The sequence below is a fragment of the Eumetopias jubatus genome, unplaced genomic scaffold, assembly GCF_037043125.1.
Source record: "Eumetopias jubatus isolate StellerSeaLion01/CBP00866 unplaced genomic scaffold, mEumJub1_p1.0 scaffold_9, whole genome shotgun sequence".
Lineage (NCBI taxonomy): Eukaryota > Metazoa > Chordata > Mammalia > Carnivora > Otariidae > Eumetopias > Eumetopias jubatus.
Window position 1 is genome coordinate 109295897 of NW_028274815.1, and position 20220 is coordinate 109316116.

At 37.8% G+C, this 20220-nt stretch overlaps 1 protein-coding gene across 3 annotated transcripts in view; it reads left to right on the forward strand.

The window, feature by feature from the left end:
- GPCPD1 (glycerophosphocholine phosphodiesterase 1) overlaps nucleotides 1-20220 on the forward strand; it is a 53787-nt gene that overhangs the window by 28453 nt on the left and 5114 nt on the right. For 2 of the 3 annotated variants that reach the window (XM_028112995.2, XM_028112996.2), the window contains exons 9-19: nucleotides 1034-1196; nucleotides 1518-1650; nucleotides 2750-2804; nucleotides 5614-5706; nucleotides 8404-8481; nucleotides 9181-9220; nucleotides 10764-10825; nucleotides 12689-12754; nucleotides 14665-14801; nucleotides 15316-15451; nucleotides 15874-16034. In XM_028112995.2, coding sequence (XP_027968796.1) covers nucleotides 1034-1196; nucleotides 1518-1650; nucleotides 2750-2804; nucleotides 5614-5706; nucleotides 8404-8481; nucleotides 9181-9220; nucleotides 10764-10825; nucleotides 12689-12754; nucleotides 14665-14801; nucleotides 15316-15451; nucleotides 15874-16034 — 1124 coding nt within the window. The remainder of the gene's footprint in view (nucleotides 1-1033; nucleotides 1197-1517; nucleotides 1651-2749; nucleotides 2805-5613; nucleotides 5707-8403; nucleotides 8482-9180; nucleotides 9221-10763; nucleotides 10826-12688; nucleotides 12755-14664; nucleotides 14802-15315; nucleotides 15452-15873; nucleotides 16035-20220) is intronic. The other variant, XM_028112997.2, reaches the window with a different exon arrangement.

Consider the following 20220-nt stretch of genomic DNA (forward strand, 5'->3'; position numbering starts at 1 on the left):
ATTTAAACCCACAAGTAACATTTGTTACACTTGTTAAAATCATTATAGTCTTTGAATTATTTAATTTGATGATACCTTTATGCATCGCCTTTGCAACTGGCTTTTTGTACGAAAAAGCTTTTTGCATTGTATGAAATTTAAAGTGTTTCCTTTCAAAAAGCTATAATAAAGAATTTTATTTTGGGGGCGCCTGGGTGGCTCAGTTGGTTAAGCGACTGCCTTCGGCTCAGGTCATGATCCTGGAGTCCCGGGATCAAGTCCCGCATCGGGCTCCCTGCTCGGCAGGGAGTCTGCCTCTCCCTCTGACCCTCTTCCCTCTTGTGCTCTCTGTCTCTCATTCTCTCCCTCTCAAATAAATAAATAAAAAAAATCTTAAAAAAAAAAAAAAAAGAATTTTATTTTTAAAAAACCTATAATTCGATCTTACCTAAGTAATAAGATCTGTGGGACTTTATTGTAAAAATGTGAGGTTTTGGTTGAATGTTTCCTTATTTCTTAAAATACTCTCTTAAACGTCCTAACTTGCTTTTCATTTGTTAAGCAGTTTTGGAAATACTATTTTATTCGTAGACTATGTTGATAAAATATCCAGTGTAATCTGCAAGTGAGTATTCAGTTTCCTAGAGAGTTAATTATCCCTTTATGTTCTCTGTGGTAATGCATTTTTAGAGAATATAAACATTAACAGCTCACTACAGGTGTATTTTAGTCTTTGAATATGAAGAGACTTAGAAACTTTGTCAGTGTTTTAAATTCATCTGATACATGTTAAAGGATCAGAAGTGCTAGTCAACAGAGTTATGACTAATAAAGTACCATATAAAATCTTAAAATATTATATACTAAAAGAAAATGTATCATTTATTTTACAAAGAATCTTATCTAAATTACCTGAATATAAATTTGATTCCTATTTATTATTGATCTTCCTCAGTAGATTATGAATTAATTTTAAGGGAGTTTTTTGATCTTTAAATGGGAAATACTGAAGTGTAAGAATGTGGATTATTTTAAACCTCATTTTTTATTTCAGGAAGATCTCAGTGAACATGTAGTTCAGGGTGATGCCCTTCCTGGACATGTAGGGACAGCGTGCCTCTTATCATCCACCATTGCCGAGAGTGGGAAGAGTGCTGGAATTCTTATTCTTCCCATCATGAGCAGAAATTCCAGAAAAACAATAGGCAAAGTGAGAGGTAAGCTGGGAGAAACAGAGGGGCCCTTTATAAATGAGCAAAGGTTAGGTTCGAATTTTAGTTAGCTTCAAATTGAGTTTTTGAGAATGGCGTCAAATTAATAATTTGTTTTTAGAATATTTACTACTTACAATAGCAATAAGGGACATCTGTGAAATTTTCTGGAAGCTTTACTCTGAATCAGTTTTGACTTGTTTTCTATTTGATAGAGATTGATAAAGTTGATTCGAGGGATATTTAAACGTAAATACCATTTAAATGCTCATCGTGGCCTTTTTAATCAGCTTTATCTTTATTTCTGCCCCTTTTTTTCTATGGAAGTTGACTATATAATTATTAAGCCATTACCAGGATACAGTTGTGACATGAAATCTTCATTTTCCAAGTATTGGAAGCCGAGAACACCATTGGATGTTGGACATCGAGGTGCAGGGAATTCTACAACAACTGCTCAGTAGGTTGAATATTTGAGTGGTATTTAGCATTTGGTAGCTTGCTCATAAGGTTCCATTGGTTTGGCCCATTAAAGGTCAAAGAATCCCTTTACTACCTGGGATTTAATGTAATTCAAATTAAGTAGAGACTAACTCTCCCGTAAGACTTTGTCTGGTCAGTGTCTCTAATATCTACTGAACTGATGCCAAGAGGGACATTAAAAAGAGAAAGCCAGGAGGAAAAGCTTGATGCAGGAAGCAGCCTGAATCTCAGGGTGTGTTGTGGTCCCAGCCTTTGGCATGCTCCCCTCTCTGGGTCTCTGTTTCCTCACCTGTTCTTGGTATCATTTCCATACTGCCGACCTGCTGGGTGTCAGCCTTTTCCCATTCCCCCGGTTGGCCAGGGTTAAGTGCTCTGAGGCACCATTGCAAGGGGCAAGTCTCTGTGTCTCTTCTACTTGATGCCACTGCAAAAGATTGTTTTCCTTGAGTGGTCACCTCACTTGGGGAGGTATGTATGGGTGTGGGATATGTTTATATTTGGCTTATAAGAATAGAGCTTGCATTTCTGGAATAAATGCATATCATTATTATGATTAGAGCTTGCGTTTCTGGAATAAATGCGCATCATTATTATGATTAGAGCTTGTGTTTCTGGAATAAATGCATATACCCACCAAGTGATGGTCACAGTCTTAATTTGGGGATGGCAGAAGGAGCTTCAGAATAGAGAATATTGAGCTGTTTCCATTGTTAAAGATATGGTTGGCTTTTTTTTTTTTAAGATTTTATTTATTGTCTTAATTTGGGGATGGCAGAAGGAGCTTCAGAATAGAGAATATTGAGCTGTTTCCATTGTTAAAGATATAGTTGGCTTTTTTTTTTAAGATTTTATTTATTTATTTGAGAGGGAGAGGGACAAGCAGACTCCCCCCAAGCACAGAGCCTGATGTCAGCAGGGCTCCATCCCAGGACCCTGAGATCCCGATCTGAACCTAAGTCAGACGCTTAACGACTGAGCCATCCAAGCACCCCAGTTGGCTTCTTTATTACATTTGTTTTCTTTATCTTTTCTATAGTGGATGATAACGGTATTTCTATATATTTCTTCTCTTTCAGGCTTGCTAAAGTTCAAGAAAATACTATTGCTTCTTTAAGAAATGCTGCTAGTCATGTAAGTGACCTTCTCTTTTTTTGAACGACTTGGGACCGTTGGTCTAAAGATAGCAAAGTAGAGAATTGTGGGCTTGGGGAACCTCTTCCCTTTATTCTCTTTAATAGCTTAAAAAGGTTAAGTAAGTTAAAAATGCATGCTTCTTCTGAATATGATTCTAACTGAAGATAAAGTATCTCTGAGCATTTGTTTTTAGATTCTTGGTGAAGATTGTGATGAAAACTATAGAATCATTAGCATGTTTGAGATTACAGGGTTTTTTGTTTGTTTTAAAAGATTTTATGTATCGAGAGAGAGAGCGAGAGAGCATAAGCAGGGGGAGGGGCAGAGGAAGAGGGAGAAGCAGACTCCCCACTTAGCAGGGAGCCCAACGTGGGGCTCAATCCCAGGACCCTGGGGTCATGACCCCAGGCAAAGGCAGACGTTCAACCGACTGAGCCACCCAGGAGCCCCTGAGATTACAAATTTTGAGTGATTGGAACAAGAAAAACAATCCCCATTAAGCACTGGTTTTCATTAACTGAGTATTGTGCTCACTCAGATACTTTGGAAGTAATGCTTACAGAAGGATTTGATGGTGGTTTTATGTAACACTTAAGTCTCTCAGTTTATGTCCTGCATACCAACTTGATTATGTTAAATTTCTTAATTCTTTTTATCCATTTATAAAAGGTTAGAGTCCATTTTTTAGCTTTCAGTTTTTTTCAGCAACTACAACTTGACATTTTTAGTCAAGAACCTGAGATTCCCCTGTCTTCCCCTGCTGCCTTTACATGACTGAAAAACCTCATGCTCTAAAGTTAAACTAGGGGGGAAATGGAGGAGAACAGCTCATTCTTTTATTTTCATTTTCTCCACAATGTTCTCCACGTGCCTTAAACTTTGCCTTTTTAAATAGTTCAGCAAGTAAACTTGATTAGTGTGATGTTTAATTTTATTACTTGTATGAGCAAACATCTATTCTAAGACATACTTTTTTCATATTTGAGCATCTCTACAATTGGTTAGCGTTTTACAGCTTTCTTAGCCTTGCATCCTGGTGTCATGGGCAGCATTTTTTCCCCTTTTAGTGGTATATGAAGCATATTATAATTCATGACATTTTATTTTAGTGTTTAAAAATATTAATAGTAGATTCTTCTGTCTTTTGTTGAAAGGATGATATTAAATCTATGAGTGTTGGGGGCTCTGGTTCATTATTTGGAACCAGTTTCAGTTCATTGTAGCTAACTATTCTAAACATTGGTTTATTAGCTGTAAACACATGAAGATCCTGTTAAGGAACTTTAGTGTCTCCATGCTTTTTTTTTTTTTTTTTAAAGAAAGGGAAGTCGGAAGAGGCAGCAGTAGAGGGAGGGGAGAATCTTAAGCGGCTAGCACAGAGTCCGACACAGGGCTCGATCTCACAACCCTGAGATCATGACCCGAGCCAAAATCAAGAGTCAGTTACTTAACTGACTGAGCCACCCAGGCATCCCTCTGTGCTTTTTGAGAGAAAATTTCATTAAGCTTTTTTTCTTCCATGTTCTGTTGAGATCCTTTGTAAGTCATATGGATCACATCTTAGAATGCCATATGCTAGTTATTAATGACTTGTTTATTTTAATGTTAAAAACATATCCTTGAAGGGGTTGTGATATGTTATTGGCTTATTTCTTAAGGCTCACACATGGATTTTGGGATCAGGTTTTCTCTCGCAGGAAATTATCTTCCAAAGGGTGGTGATCCTGTAAAGTTAAACATTTAAACTACAGAGCTATAATTTGTTTAATCAACATAACTGTTTAAGGATGCTAGGGTTTGTTCTCTTCGGTAGAAACGCTTTTTTTGTTATTGTCTTGTTTTATAGCACTAGAAGGAGCTAAACTTACTTCCTGTTTCAGAATTCATCAAGGAAATAGGCTTTGATTCTAGTCTGTGATCCACATGTGCTCACAAGTTGGACACCCCTCCGTGACCTAAAGCTCAGGGAGGGGTGGAACCATGTCATCTGTCCTTACACAAGCACTTTTCTGGGCTGCAGGAACATATAGAATGCTCACACCTTGTTTCCTTTGATCCCAGCCAGCTTTCTTTCAGTGAATGCACACCTTTGTGGGTCAGTTTATGTTCTTAGCTTTATTTGGATTAACTCCTATGTCAGAATGGGTCCGACTTGGAAAAATGCATCCTTAACTCATCCTCGTCATCCTCCTTCCTGTTGAGGCTCTGTCAGGAGATTGGGCTTGTGCAGGGCCGTTCTTGACCCCCTTGCAGCTTTCTGTCTTTTCAGCCGCACCTGTCATTTCCTCTTGATTCTGCTTTTGGGGTTTTGCCAGGAAAGGCTGGAAGGTGTGCCGCTCAAGTGCACCAGGTTGCAGAGCGGAGACATTGTGGCTTCTTCCTTTCCCTTCTCAGCTTTGAGGGTCAGCTGTCTGGCCATGGCACTTCGGGGCAGTATGGCACAAGCTGGCCCTGCTCCCTGTTCCTGGCAGGCTATCCATTTCTGCTAAGGGCAGCAGCAGAGGTAACAGGCTGGCCACTGCCACAGCACGGCCCTGGGGTGTGTTGAGGTGGATCAGTGTGCCCATGTTTTTGCCGGGAAAAAATTGCTTGTGCTGTCATAACAAAGAACAATAAAAAAATTGTAAGAGAAGAAATTACTTTTTAGAAAAAGCTTGAAGTATAACTAATTCATGAGGAAGTTTTTTTGTTTTGTATACAGGTCTGAGTTTATAGTGAACAGTGAATTTCTTATGTCCTTGTAGTTTTTGATGTATTGTGGGCCAGATAATGTTTTTGAAGTACCTCTTTTCTTTATTTCTGTTAGGGGGCAGCCTTTGTAGAATTTGATGTACATCTTTCAAAAGATTTTGTGCCTGTGGTGTATCATGATCTTACCTGTTGTTTGACAATGAAAAAGGTATGTTGAAATTCCTTCATTTTATTTTATCTTATTTATTTTTTAAGGGGGGGGAGGGGAGACAGAATCTTAAGCAGACTCTGTGCCCAGCGCAGAGCCTGACACGGGGCTCGATCTCACAACCCTGAGATCATGACCTGAGCCGAAATCAAGAGTTGGTCGCTTAATGGACTTAGCCACCCTAGTGCCTCCAAATTCCTTCATTTTAAACTCTTACAGTTAGATAGGTTTAAACGCTAGGAAGTTTGTTTTACATATATGTGAATAGTCATTTATTAGCATTGATCAGTTCATTTTTTTGGTCAATTGCTGCCAATTCTTTCCTCTGTCAAGCTCCTGCAACATCGAGAGAGTAAGGAGATGGGAATAGTAATTGCCTAGAGTGGAGTCTCTGTATTGCTGATTTGCTTTCTTCTACTATCTAACAAAAGGACCTTCCAGGTGGCTTCTCTATCAGTCTGCCGCTGTTCCTGTATTGAAGCAAGAGAGGAAGCTGTCAGAGTGTCTGTTTTCTAGGCTCCCTTCTATTTCTGCTTCAGGCTTTTCCTCAGATTAATAGGTTAGTATGATTTGGCCAAAACGAGAAGAGCCACAGTGGAAAAGCACTTTGGAGCCAGATAGTGGAGGGCCTCAGGAAAGGGGTGTGGATTTAGGAGCTAGGAAGATGTGACAGACTCTTGAGTCAAGAAGGGAAATGTTCAGAACTAAACCTCTAGATGTAAGTGCCTGATGTAAGGGGAATTTAAGAGGACAGAGACTAGAGACAGGGGGAGTGGTAATGTGGCCAAAGATACAGTAAGCCTGGACCAGTGTGGAGATAGAATGGAGAATGGCACAATGGAGGAGAAAGTCCAGAAGGAGATTTGAAAATATATATTGTTTCTTAAAAATTGTAACCGTTGTGCAAACATAATTGTGATAATTGCATAGTGCTTAAACTTTAGTGTACAAATTAACCAAGTGATTTCTTAACTTAAACTAGGAGGGGGCGCCTGGGTGGCTCAGTCTAAGCGTCTGCCTTCGGCTCAGGTCATGATCCCAGGATCCTGGGATTGAGCCCCGCATCGGGCTCCCTGCTCGGCGGGAAGCCTGCTTCTCCCTCTCCCTCTCCTACTCCCCCTGCTTGTGTTCCCTCTCTCTGTGTCAAATAAATAAAATCTTCAAAAAGAAAGAATCTGGCAAATATACAACTCTCAAAAAAAAAAAAAGAACTTAAACTAGGAGGGTTCATTTGGCATTTTCTATAAAACTATTGGGTATCATTTTCCATTGAGGTGATTTAAAGTTAAGGCTAGCTTGCTAACATATAGGACACTCTACCAGACACAGTTGTTGTGGTATATATGGCAAGGTGCCTGGCTCTTCTTGCTCGTGGATTTGAATCAGTCATGGGGGTTTGGATTACTATGATGTATGGAAAAGCACGCTTCCACTTCTAGAAGTGGACCCCACTGTTTTTGGGGACCTCACTGTTTTTGCATATGTGAAGGGGCTAGGCTGTAAGTCTTTGTTGGTAGACCATAGGGGCTGACCCTTCTCGTCCATAGTCTTAGGAGAGAGAAGGAAGGAGATGCACCGATTTAGATAATAGAGGTAAAATAACTTAGTAGAAAAGGAGAAGATTGTTTTGCTCTTGGGAAAAAAATCAGTGCAAAAGTGGAACAGGAAGAAATGGAGCAGTAAAGATCTTCGTAACCGAGATTGAGGTTAATCAAGCTGTAATTTCAAAAAAATCTATGAGTTAATTGAAAAGTATCACTGATGTGGTTTTCACCAGACCTTGTCTTGTTCTTAAGTTGAACCTGGATGAGTTAGAGAATGAAAGTAACAAATTGTACGTATTTTTAGTTTTAATTTTTAAGCTGCTATTTTCCTTAACAAAATCAATTCATGTTCATTGTAAAACTGCTGAAGATTATGACATGAAAAATAAATCTTCCTTTCCCCTTTCTCCTTGGTCACACACTTCCTTACTCTTAACAGTTTCTTGTGTGTCCTCTAGAAGAGCGTTATGCACAGGTTTATACCATATGTATGTGAATGAATATAATGGATTTTACCGTTATTTGTTGATTGATGATTTATTGGTGGTCCATTAATTCATTTCCTTAAGATAGGAGTGCCTAAATAGTGTGATGTTTGATATGGTAGTAAAATCTAATGAAACAGATTTGTTCCTGGGGAAAACATTTGTAGTAGAGTTCCTGTTAAATATTACTGCTTAAAACTAATCAGACATTTTTTTCCCATGACCATTGATTTCTGTGGCTATTTGTAACCAAACTTAAGTTTAAAAGGTTTAGAAACTTATTGACAGAAATTAATCCTTGTATAGTCCTTGTACATGTTGATTCCCTAGTCATGTAGCATGGATATATATATATGTCAAATAAAATGTCAACAGCATGATAGGAAGTAGGGGAAATGACTGATTTCTGGCTTTCTTCTCAGTTTGTCTTCAGGGCCCCATCCTCCCAGCTGTTTTTTCCTTTCAGGCACTCCCACCCACATCAAAAACGAAAACCAGAATTTAAGATCTGGAAGGTGGTGTTTAAAAAAAAGAGGGGCTCCCCTGCATGGGCTTGCTGCGGGCTCTGAACAGTTCTCATCACTCACTACGTTGGGGTGTTAGGCCTGTCTGGGGTTAAACATTCAGTAATAATTTGAGGCCTATTTTTCTCTTTCTTTTCTTTTTAGAAATTTGATGCTGATCCAGTTGAATTATTTGAAATTCCAGTAAAGGAATTAACATTTGACCAACTCCAGTTGTTAAAGGTAGTAATGATAACATAAAATGTAAATGATCTTTTAGTTTTAGAATGATTTATACTTTGTTTATGTTTTCTTTGTGCATGGAGATATAAAGCATGAGGAGAATGTATGCTTTGGTTCTCTGTACTATTAGGAAGAATGGGTTTGCGCTAATCCATCTGTCTTCTCTAACAGTTTCCACGGACCCTGCTGTTTTTGCATATGTGAAGGGGCTAGGTTATAAGTGTGTTAGTAGACCATAGGGGCTGACCCTTCTCATTCATAGTCTTAGGTTGCCTCTGGTCTGCATTAGCCCTTCTTTATATAACTATTTTATAGTTGACCTTTTATGCTGTCCTTGGTTTTTATACTTCTGTCACTAAGATCTTTGTATATTTTTTATACCATGTAATTTTATATGATCACTCTTCCTGTTCTCACTAGATACCTATATAAATGATTGATTGGGTATAAACAGTTTCTTAAGAATTTTTATATTCTTCTTCCCTACTTGGGTATTTGATCATGATCTTATGTGTATGTATGCACATATAAAATATATATAGCGGTTAGTGATTATTTTTACTAAACTGATAATTCTACATTTTATGGTTTTCTTTAACTTGCTAGCTTTTCAAGTTACAGTTCTGTTAACCATATCTTCATAAATTAAGGCTTTTTTTCTGATTGTGTTTTGTGTGTGTGTGTGTGTGTGTTTTCTAGCTCGCTCATGTGACTGCTCTAAAATCTAAAGATCTGAAAGGTATGTACCAATATGGAAACACTATTTTCATTTCCTTTTTTTTTTTTTAACATACCCTTGGTCATTTTAATGAATATATTATTGGGCTATCTAAATAATTTTATAGACATGAAGACTTTACATATATTAATTTTCAAATGCATTTATGTCATGTGTATAGTAATTAGGAGTTTTTACTTTTATGAGTTTTCTTAGCTTGATGATCAAAGTTCTTTGTAACTTTGTACTTACCATTTTTTCCAAACATTCTTAACCAACGAAGAAAGTGGAGGATATATCAAGTATGAAAGCTGGCTCTAGAGCCAGGAGTTTGAATACAACTCTTTAACATTCACCAGCTGTGACCTTGGGTGGGTTACTTTACTTTAACCACTTTGTCCCTCAGTTTCCCTAAAACTTGTCCTGCCTACAAAATCCCTTTGTAATTGTACTTCACTTGGCACTCTCATAGAACTTCATAGTTTGTGTCATTCATTTGAGGTTTAATGGCTCCTTTTTTTAACACTTTATTCTGTATATGTCCTGTCTCTTCAACTAGAATGTAAATCTCTCTAGGGTGGAAAACATGTTTTTGTATTCCCCAAGATACTTATAATGCTCTGTATGTAGTAGGTGCTCATTAGATATTTATCTGCAGTTTTGATAACAGGATGGTTGGAATGACTTTATGAAGATATTATAAAGTGTTAAAGACTCCAGAGGTTATCCCCAGAGCATTGATATGACTTTGTAGGCTTTATAGCTATTTCATGACTGTTAATAATAAAATGAATTTTCTTTATTTATTATTTTTATTTAGCCAGAAATTTTTATGTGACTTTAGTCTTCATAGTACACAGGGTTTTTTTGTTTGTTCGTTCGTTTGTTTTTTTAAATCTTTTTTTTTTTTAAGATTTTATTTATTTGAGAGAGAGAATGAGAGAGAGAGCATGAGATGGGGGAGGGTCAGAGGGAGAAGCAGACTCCCTGCTGAGCAGGGAGCTGATGCGGGACTCAGATCCTGGGACTCCAGGATCATGACCTGAGCCGAAGGCAGTCGCTTAACCGACTGAGCCACCCAGGCACCCAACAGGGTTGGTTTGTTTGTTTTTAAGAAAAGTTTGGGGTGCCTGGGTGGCTCAGTCGGTTAAGCGACCTCCTTCGGCTCAGGTCAGAAGCTGATTTTGATATTTCAAATAGAAGCCTTAGCAAGAGGACACAGCTCTTAATTCCATTGAGAAATAACAAATCACTGCTGGTGACTACTTTGTAAAAAGTAGTATTATAGTGTTTATAAGAAAATACTCACTGTTGGGTCCTCAAACTTGGTGTTTCTGTGAAATGTTACAAACTAGTTTTCATATTTCAAAATATGAAAACTATGTTAAGTATTATTTCAAAAAGGAGGTCTTAATGGTTAAACATAAGAACCTTCAAAAATACTACATATGAAAGGATCTCATAATTACCTCTGCGTCTTTTGTTTTGTTTTAAGAGTTTAGGATAAGATCTTAGTGATAAAATGGTATTTTATCTACTGAGCTTTTGTAATTTAAATTTTCAGAATCTGTGGTTGAGGAAGAAAATTCTTTTTCTGAAAATCAGCCGTTTCCTTCTCTTAAGATGGTAAGTTCCTTAGGGAAACTAGCACAAGGCTATCTCATTAATTCTGTTATAACTAAATAAGTTATTTTGGTCTCTTAGATGGGCACTAAAAAGGCTGTGTCAAAGACAGCATTTATATAAACTTGTCATTGATTCTTTTTAGAGAAGATATATTTTTGTATGGTGTACCTATGCTACTTTTTAAGAGTAACCTATCTGCTCAAATGAATAAAAATCCCCACCTCAATGGGTTAATTTGGTAAGAACAGGAAATTCACATATTTCTCTATATAAACAAGAAATAGAGGGCACAGAAAAAGGGGCGGGAGGGACATGTGATGGTGGAAGAGCATTTTTACAATATTTAAAACTGTTCCGGGGCGCCTGGCTGGCTCAGTCAGAGGAGCATGCGACTCTTGATCTTGGGTCGTGAGTTCTAGCCCCATGTGGGTGTAGAGATAATTGGTAAATAAAAACCTGAAGAAAAAAAAAACAAAACCAAACTATTCCTTAGCTTTTAGAAAGAAATGAGATTCTCCAACCAAAGAATATAAGTATCCTCATTACTCAAAATGAGACACAAATTTCAAGAATTCACTCAAAAAAGTATAACAAATACTAGCATGAAGATTTCAAAACTAGACACAATTCATACAGGAATCTCTTTACTGTATTACGCAAGCCCTTGTGGATGCCGGGCACTCCTTGCTCAGCTGGGTCTGCTTTTTTCCCCTACTGGCTCCATTTCCTAACTTCTGTTCTTCTCCATTGTCTTTTTCTGATGTCAGGTACAGTAGATGTCTTAGGCAACAGTTTATCATGATTATTCACACAACAGAAAAGAACCTACAAGAGAGCTCCTAAAACATGATTGGAATAATTTTCCAGATATTTGTGAAGGCCAGCCAAGTAACGTCATTCCTTCTGGTTCAGAAATCTGAAATCGTTTAGTTCTGAGAAATCTCATGATTCCTAGACTTGTGATTAAAAACAACTTTTAAAAAAACTGTACATTAACGATTTAACATTTACTTAGCCAAATAAGTTAAACACACTTTTATTCGCGTACTTTGCCACTGTCACTATAATTTAATCACAGAAATTTTAAAACCAAAAAAGGCCAAATAAAATCTGTTTGTTTATTTTTAAGAAAGGGAAAGAGCTCAAGTGGAGGTGCTGGGGGGGAGGGGCAGAGGGAGAGGGGGAGAGAGAGTCTTAAGCAGGCTCAGGCTCAGTGCAGAGCCCTATGCCGGGCTCGATTTCATGACACTGAGATCTTGACCTGAGCTGAAATCAAGAGTGGGTTGCTTAACAGACTGAGCCACCCAGGTACCCCTAAAATCTCAATTTAAAGGAGACTCTTTGTAAATTTGATGTTTAGCAGTCTCAATACTAATATACACTATTGTCCTTATTTTTCTAATTTTGTATTAGTCCGGTAAAAACATGATAGGTACATTAAATAAAATAAGCCTAGAGGTATCAGAGAAGAAAGTCAAAAAGCCCCACATGAAGTTGAGTACACAGTTTTAGGTATTGTACTTTCTATGCAACTGGTTAGTGCAGACCCAAGACCTATGATGGTGAAAGGATTTGAGGTTAAAGATGCATCTTTGTGGTAGTTCTGCCATCACAGATGTTGCCTAAGACTACTGCTTTTGTTTGACTTCCTTATTTAACTTAATCATCAACAAGGTTGTTAGTTTGGTTATGAGAAAAGATAGTGGTTTATGCTGAAGGCACAAAACATTTTATCCTTACTTAGTGATATGTTTTACTATAGGTTGCTTTTGGTAATAATTCTCTTCTTTTTTTCTTCTCTTATTCTGCCATTCATCTCACCAAAATCAAAACAAAATTCACCTCCAACAAACAAAACTCTAGGTTTTAGAGTCTTTGCCAGAAGATGTAGGGTTTAACATAGAAATAAAATGGATCTGCCAACAGAGGGTAAGTAATCCTTGACAGAACACCTTCTTCCTCTCTCTCCCCCTCATTTCTTTAAATGCGTTTGTTCCCATCTCCTTATTTTAATGGAAAAGTGAAGCTGAAATCTTACTGTGGCTTCTTCCACCATTATTGGACCTTTTTAATAAAGCATACTTTATCATTATACTATATGTGAGTACTTGAAAGGAGTGATGAATGTATTGTAGTATAAATGTCAATTTACATGTGTCTCGTGCACATTAATATGGATGGTTTCTGGATATACTTATAAAATGAACAGTGAACCTGGACAGTTAACTTTATAACTGATTAGTTTTTATTTTCTTACTCTCCATCTAAACATATATTTTAAATAATTCCCTAAGCAGTTTTCTGTTAAGTGGCAGTAGTAGCTAGTAATAGTTAACCAAGAAAAGAAATTTCTGCAGGTGTGTTTTAAATCATTCCCAGATTTAGTCATTTTTTTGCTCAACAATTTATATTGAAAAGCTGCTGTGGGTGAGGCATTTTGTGGGTGCTGGGTTCAGGTAGTGAACAAACAGAATAAACCTTGCCTTCTTGGAACTTACAGTCTAGTTGAGGAAAACAATTAACTATTGAATATATCAGATGGGGATACGTATAAATGGTTGGGGTGCATAAGAGGGTTGTTGGGCCTGGGGGGTGCTGAAAGTGGCTAATTCAGGTATGATTGGGCAATCAGAGCAATATGCTGGAATTTGTTTTGATTAGAATAATCTATAACTGCCCTCAGATCTTGCCTTCTAAGTACTGTTTATGATAAGCTAGTCCCAGTTAACATAGTAAGTGATTTTTCTTAAGTGATTTTTAGTTTTCTGAGCTTTTAGGATTTAATGACTAATATATAAAACATCCAATATTTGAATATCAACAGGGCTCTTTTAGTGTCTTAGCTATATTTAGAGAATGGTATTTGAGGGTACTTGATATGTCTTAAGAGTCAAAGAATGAGGTTTTTAATTAGTAATTAATAATAACCTGGGTTTTTTTTGTCGGGGGGGGGCCTGGGTGGCTCAGTTGGTTGAGCATCCAACTCTTGGTCTCAACTCAGGTCTTGATCTCTGGGTCATTACTTCAAGCCCCTCATTGGACTCCACACTGGGCATGGAGCCTACTTTAAAAAGGAGGGGGCGGCGCCTGGGTGGCTCAGTTGTTAAGCATCTGCCTTCGGTTCAGGTTGTGGTCCCAGGGTCCTGGGATCGAGCCCCGCGTCGGGCTCCCTGCTCGGCGGGAAGCCTGCTTCTCCCTCTCCCACTTCTTCTGCTTGTATTCCCTCTCTCGCTGTGTCTCTCTCTCTGTCAAATAAATAAATAAAATCTTTAAAAACAAAAAAATTGTTTTTTGTAATGAATTAGCAAATGAAGTCCTTTTGTCTTACAGTTCATGAAGATTATAGAAATATTTTTTTTAAGATGTTATTTATTTGAGAGAGAGTATGAGCGTGGGAGGGGAAAGGAAGAGGGATAAGCAGACTCCCTGCTGAGCGAGGAGCTTGATGTGGGGCTCGATCCCAGGACCCTGAGATCATGACCTGAGCTGAAGTCAGACGTTTAATCGACTGAGCCACCCAGGCACCCCTATATAAAAATATTTTAACTTCAGTAGAGTGCAGATTTCCAGAGTTTTAGCTTTTTATTTTGTTAACTTTATTAAAGGAAAAGTTTACTGATGGTATAACTGCTTTGTATCTAAGTGTCTCTACCTGAATTTTGACAGCTGCACTATCACTAAGTAGCTGTGTGGTCTTGGGCAAGTTACTTAATCTTTTTAGGCCTCTGCTTTCCACATGTAAAATAAGAGTTGGATTAGATGTTCCCAAGATTTTTTTTCTGGCACTGATTCTAGGGTATCTAATGACTTTTGTTTTCCTGTTTATTTCTTCCACATAGGATGGAATGTGGGATGGTAACTTATCAACGTATTTTGACATGAATATGTTTTTGGATATAATTTTAAAAACTGTCTTAGAAAATTCTGGGAAGAGGAGAATAGTGTTTTCTTCATTTGATGCAGATATTTGCACAATGTGAGTAATATTCAGTTTTTTTCACCTATACTCTTCGACAGTAGCTGGTACTTAGGGTACAAAGATTGTGGTTGGAGGTAGGGAGGTTGCCCAGATTTCACCCTTGACTTGACCTTTCAGTCAGGTTATATATATCTTCACATCCCTTTAGGACTGCCTGCAGGATGCCCTCCCAACTCCTCCAGTGAACTCCACACCCACTGGATCCTAGTACCTCACGCCCTGTGTTTCGTTTTGTAGGCCTGTAACCTCCTCTTTACCAAATTGTAAGCCCTCAAGGGCTTTCTTGTTGCCCGTTGCTGAGAATATTTTAGCTCTTGTATAGAATGATTTAAAATTTTTCTTTTTGATTGAAAGGTGCAGTACATGTTAATGGAGATTATATCTCAATAATGGGATTATGGTCTTTTGGGGGAGGTGGTTTCTTTATATTTTTAGAGTTTCCTAAAATTCTAAAACAGTATATTAGAATTATCTCCCTGATGAAAAGTATTTTTAAATTGTCTTTTTTTAGGGTTCGGCAGAAGCAGAACAAGTACCCCATATTATTTTTGACTCAAGGAAAATCTGATATTTACCCTGAACTCATGGACCTCAGATCTCGGACAACCCCCATTGCAATGAGCTTTGCACAGTTTGAAAACCTACTGGTAAGTTATGCTTAATTTTTTTTATTACTATTTTAATTTTTTAAGAAATGTCTTAGAGCAGTAGTAAATAAGTTTTCATGTTATTTTACACCTCTGATTGGTTAGTTTTGACACATTTCTAACAAGCTGATAGCTCTACTTAAATAAGTATATTAGATCTCAGAATGGAAAGCAGTTAAATGAACGACAAAATATTTTCTTGCGGGCCTAGGTTAAGTAAGTTTCAGAGTGGATTTTATGAATCATCTAAAATGGCTTGACTGTAAATTTGTTTGATAAAATAAATTAGAAGAAAAAGTTCTCACATTTTTTTCTCTGCCCAGTCTACTTTGGGGAACACTGATGGAGATTGTGATCATTTAGCATTTGTAGTTAATAATATTAGTTACTTTTTCATGAGTAACTTTTTTTTCTTCTTTTAGGGGATAAATGCACATACTGAAGACCTGCTCAGAAACCCATCCTATATTCAGGAGGCAAAAGCTAAGGGACTAGTCATATTCTGCTGGGGTGATGATACCAACGATCCCGAAAACAGAAAGAAACTGAAGGAACTTGGAGTTAATGGTCTAATTTATGATAGGTATTTGTTTTTCATGAAAAGTTTTCATGGATTGTTAGAAAAAAAATAGTTGTTTTATAAAATTAAAAATAATACTAAACTTAACTAAAATTCTATAGTTCAGCCTGAGGTTTATCTCAACATTTGTCAGTGGAATTTTTCAAACTCTGGAGTATAGCACAACCATGTGGGAAGCTTATTAAACATTTGGACGACTGGGCTCTACGCCAGATGTGCTGTCATCTTGGGGGTTGGGGGGGCTGTCTCCCCCAGACCTCTCTGTCTGCACCAACTTTCTTGGGAATCTCATCCACTTCTTTGGTTTTTCATACCTTTATTCTCCAATTTTTGTATCTCCAACCTTTGTCTCTTTCCCCTGACCGCTTACATTTTTATATCCAGCTATCAACACCTGTCCTTTCTCTAGACTTCCTGATTTCAATATACATGGCAACTCCTGTCTTTCTGGTTTCTCAGTCCAAATCCTTGGAGTCTTTCGTGGCTCTATTCTTAAACTCATACTCTAAAACCAGTCAAACAGAATCTTGTTGATTTCTGTCTTCAGAATATACCCTGAATGTATCTACTCACCATATTGACTCTTGTCACTCTCTGCTAAGACAACCTCATTTCTCATGTGGCTTATTGAAGTCCATCTGCTTACTGTCCACTCCTTTATCTATGCCTCCTTGCTCTCTGTTCTCAGCACAGCAGCCAGAGGGGAGCCTGTTCGAACTGAATCAGATCGTGTTACTGCATAAAACTCCCATGGGTCTCTTTGTCACCTAAAGTAAAATCCAAGATCCTTCCAAGGCCCCACATGAGCTGATGCCCATCTTTCTTCCTCCAGCTCCCACCCTAACACACCGACACAAACATAAGCTCCATGAGGACAGGCTCTTTGCCTGTTTTTGTTCACTCCTGTGTCTCCAAAAGTTAGAACAATGTGTGACACACAGTAGGGGTTCAAATATTTGTTGAACAAAAGTTTTTTTCCTTTTTTTTTAAAAGCTCCCTAGGTGTGTTTATGATATGTTTGAGAGCCACTAATGGGAGAGACGAAAAGATTGCTTTAATATAAAGAAATTTGGGGTTAGAAGGGATGTCATTTAGTCCGCTGAGGGGTTAGCAGGCTTGCTAATACTTGAGCAACATCCTATAAAGAGTAAGTGATGAAATTCTTACGAGGCCTGCTTTAAAAAAATTTCTTTCCTTGGATGTAGTTCACTTTACTGTTTGTCCTGTATAGTTAATACCACTTATACACTTCCAACTAATTAAAGGAAGGTAAAAATTTTTAGAGTAACCATTTGAAAGAAGTGCTGGCTTTAGCAAAATTTCTGAAGAATATTTCTTTGAGGAGGAGGAAGGAATGACTGCAAATATTTTCAGGCAAGAAAATGTATTCTGAGACAAACTCTGTATGACTTTGTAGGGTGTACACATTTTAGGCAGATCCTTTGAAGGATCTTGGTAACCAAGTAAGAAGCCTTACTTGGTTGGAGCCAAAATGTGACATGTAATGGACAACAGGAAGATACTTTGTGATATAAAAGGCCCTGAAGAAAGTGAGTAATCTTCCTGGCCCAGGGTCAATAAGAATAATTTTAAAGAGGAAGCATTGAGTTGGTTTTTGGGGGTGGCTAAGTTTGCTTTGACAGGATTTGAGTTTTAGTCAGAAGCAATAGCGTGACTCAGGGCAGGACTATGTTGAAGGTGTGGAAGACATTGAGGAGACAGCTTAGGACGGGGCTCCCGCTAGGGTCTGTTAAGAGTTGTGTTTACCCTTGAAAGTTGTTGGGTTCTTTTGTTTTGTTTTTTAATGTTTTAATCAAAGAAGTGTGTGTGTAAGGTTTACAGTAAAAACCAGCAGTTCCCTATGCCTGTCCCTTTCATTGTTTTTCGCTGAGTTCCTGTGGCCGAATGTTTTTTATTTTAAGAGAGAGCGAGCGGGTAGGGGGCAGAGGGAGAGAGAATCTTAAGCAAGCTCCATTCCCACTGTGTGGAGCCTGACTCGGGGCTCAGTCTCATGACCCTGAGATCATGACCTAAGCCAAAATCGCACTTAACCAATTGAGCCACCCAGGTGCCCCACCCTAATGTTTCTTTAGCTGTTTCTTCTGGTATGTAATGTGCTTATGCTAATTTTTTTATTATCAAATCTAGACGTAATAGAGAAGGTTTTGAACGATTAGTGATTTTGGAGCCTTTGATCTGTTTTATGTTGGGGAGAATTGATGAGAGTGGGTGTTTTAGTTGATCAAAACTGATTTCTTTTCTCTCTCAAAGGCAATAACACATTGTAGATTTTACATTTAATCATGGTTTTGTGGTACATTATCTCATATAAAGAGCTATGTTTGAGTTGCTGATATTTGGGATTTTTGCATTTGTGATAATGAGTAAGATGACCTTTAATTTACCTTTCTCAACTGGTCGTTGTCTCATTTTGGTATGGGGAAAGTACTTACCTCATAAAGTAATTAGGCAATGTTTCCTCTTTTTATAAAAAAGATTACTGTGTCTGCTCAAATGATTAAAAGATAAATCCAGTAACAGACACCCATGTTTAAAGAACATTATCATTAGATTTGAAGTCTCCCATATGCCTCTCCCTAATTCAATTCCCTTATCTCCTCCCTTAGATATAACTGCTTATCAAATTATTATTCTCTTTGTAAAAATTTTAAATTCTTATTTCTATCACTAAATAATATACCATTCTTTAAACTTTATTTGTACTTTTTTCCCCATTTGTTATGTTCTTAAAATTAATCTATTTGTTGTATATAGCTATAATTTATTCATCTTTGTGGCTATGTAATATTCATGGCTATGTTTCCATCACAATTTATTTTATATGAGAACACTTAGGTAGTTGCCAAGTTTTTGCTTTTGCAGTGTTTGCTGTAAACATTGTTGAACCAGGCCTTCTAGAATACATGTGTAAAGTTTCTGTAGGGCAGTGATTTTCAAACCATTTTGACTCAACCCAGTTAGAAATGCATTCTACATTGTGAACAAGTACACACATTGATATGTATATCTACAAGTATGTACCTGAAACAATTTTTAAAAATAATGGCCCTTGGATATTTTCTATTTGTATGTGTACTTTTGAAATGCTAGTCCATTTTGCCACTGGCCTTCACCTTTTTAAATGCTAGTTTTAACTTTCCATACTTGTTTTGCAACCCATTGTAAGGCATCTGTCTATGGGTCAGGTATTGGAAGTACATAAGGAATATGGTCCTGTGAAGTGGGTGGTTCTGTACCCATTGTAGCCTGCTACCAGTACTCAGGAGTGGGCCAGTGCATAACAAGCTGTCAGTTTATCAGCAGCAGCACATGGTTAAGACAAGCCACATATAAGTAAGATTCTGATTCAGGCTCACTAGGGCACTCTGTCCTTAGGGTACAATGCTGGTCGAGTGGCAGTGGCCCTCTTGGAGTGATGAGAGTCCCTCACACGCCTTCCTTTTCACTCAGACTGCTCTAGTGTAGACTCATTGACTTCTTTGGGCACCGCTGTCATCCTGAGTGAAAATTGCTCCCTGACCATCCCTGTGTCAGAGCTCCCATCTCCTGTAGTCCAGATCTTTTTTGCTTTCCTGTCATTTTTATGGAACACATCCTTCAGCATCTTCTTGAGAAAGGAGGACATGGAAAGTAAATGTTTGGTCTTGCATGTCTGGAAGTATTGTGGCTGGGCATAAAATTTCATGTTAGGAAATCATTTTCTTTTAGAATTTTAAAAACATTTCTCCATCACATTCACAGTTGCAGTTTCAGTGTTACTGTTGAGGAGGGTTCCCGCGCATGTGATTTCTTTGTTTCCTATCTGGAAGCTTGCAGAGTCTTCTTGTCACCAGAGTTGTCAAGTTTCATAGAAATGGATCTTGGTGTGGGTCTGGTTTCATCCCTTGTGCTGGGCACACAGCAGCCCATTTAATCTGTTGATACATGTCCTTGAAGATACGGAGATTTTTGTGAATTATTCTTTGATTTTTGTCTCTTCGTTTTTCGCCCCCCCCCCCCCGAAATCCTTTAGTTTACATATTATTCACTCTTGGACCAGACTTCTAATTCTTATGTTTTCTCCTATTTTCTATCTTTGTCTTTTTGCTCTACTTTGGAAGATTTCTCCAAATTTATCATCCACTGTTCTATTGAGTTCTATATTCTGTCTTTAGTTTTAAGAACTGTC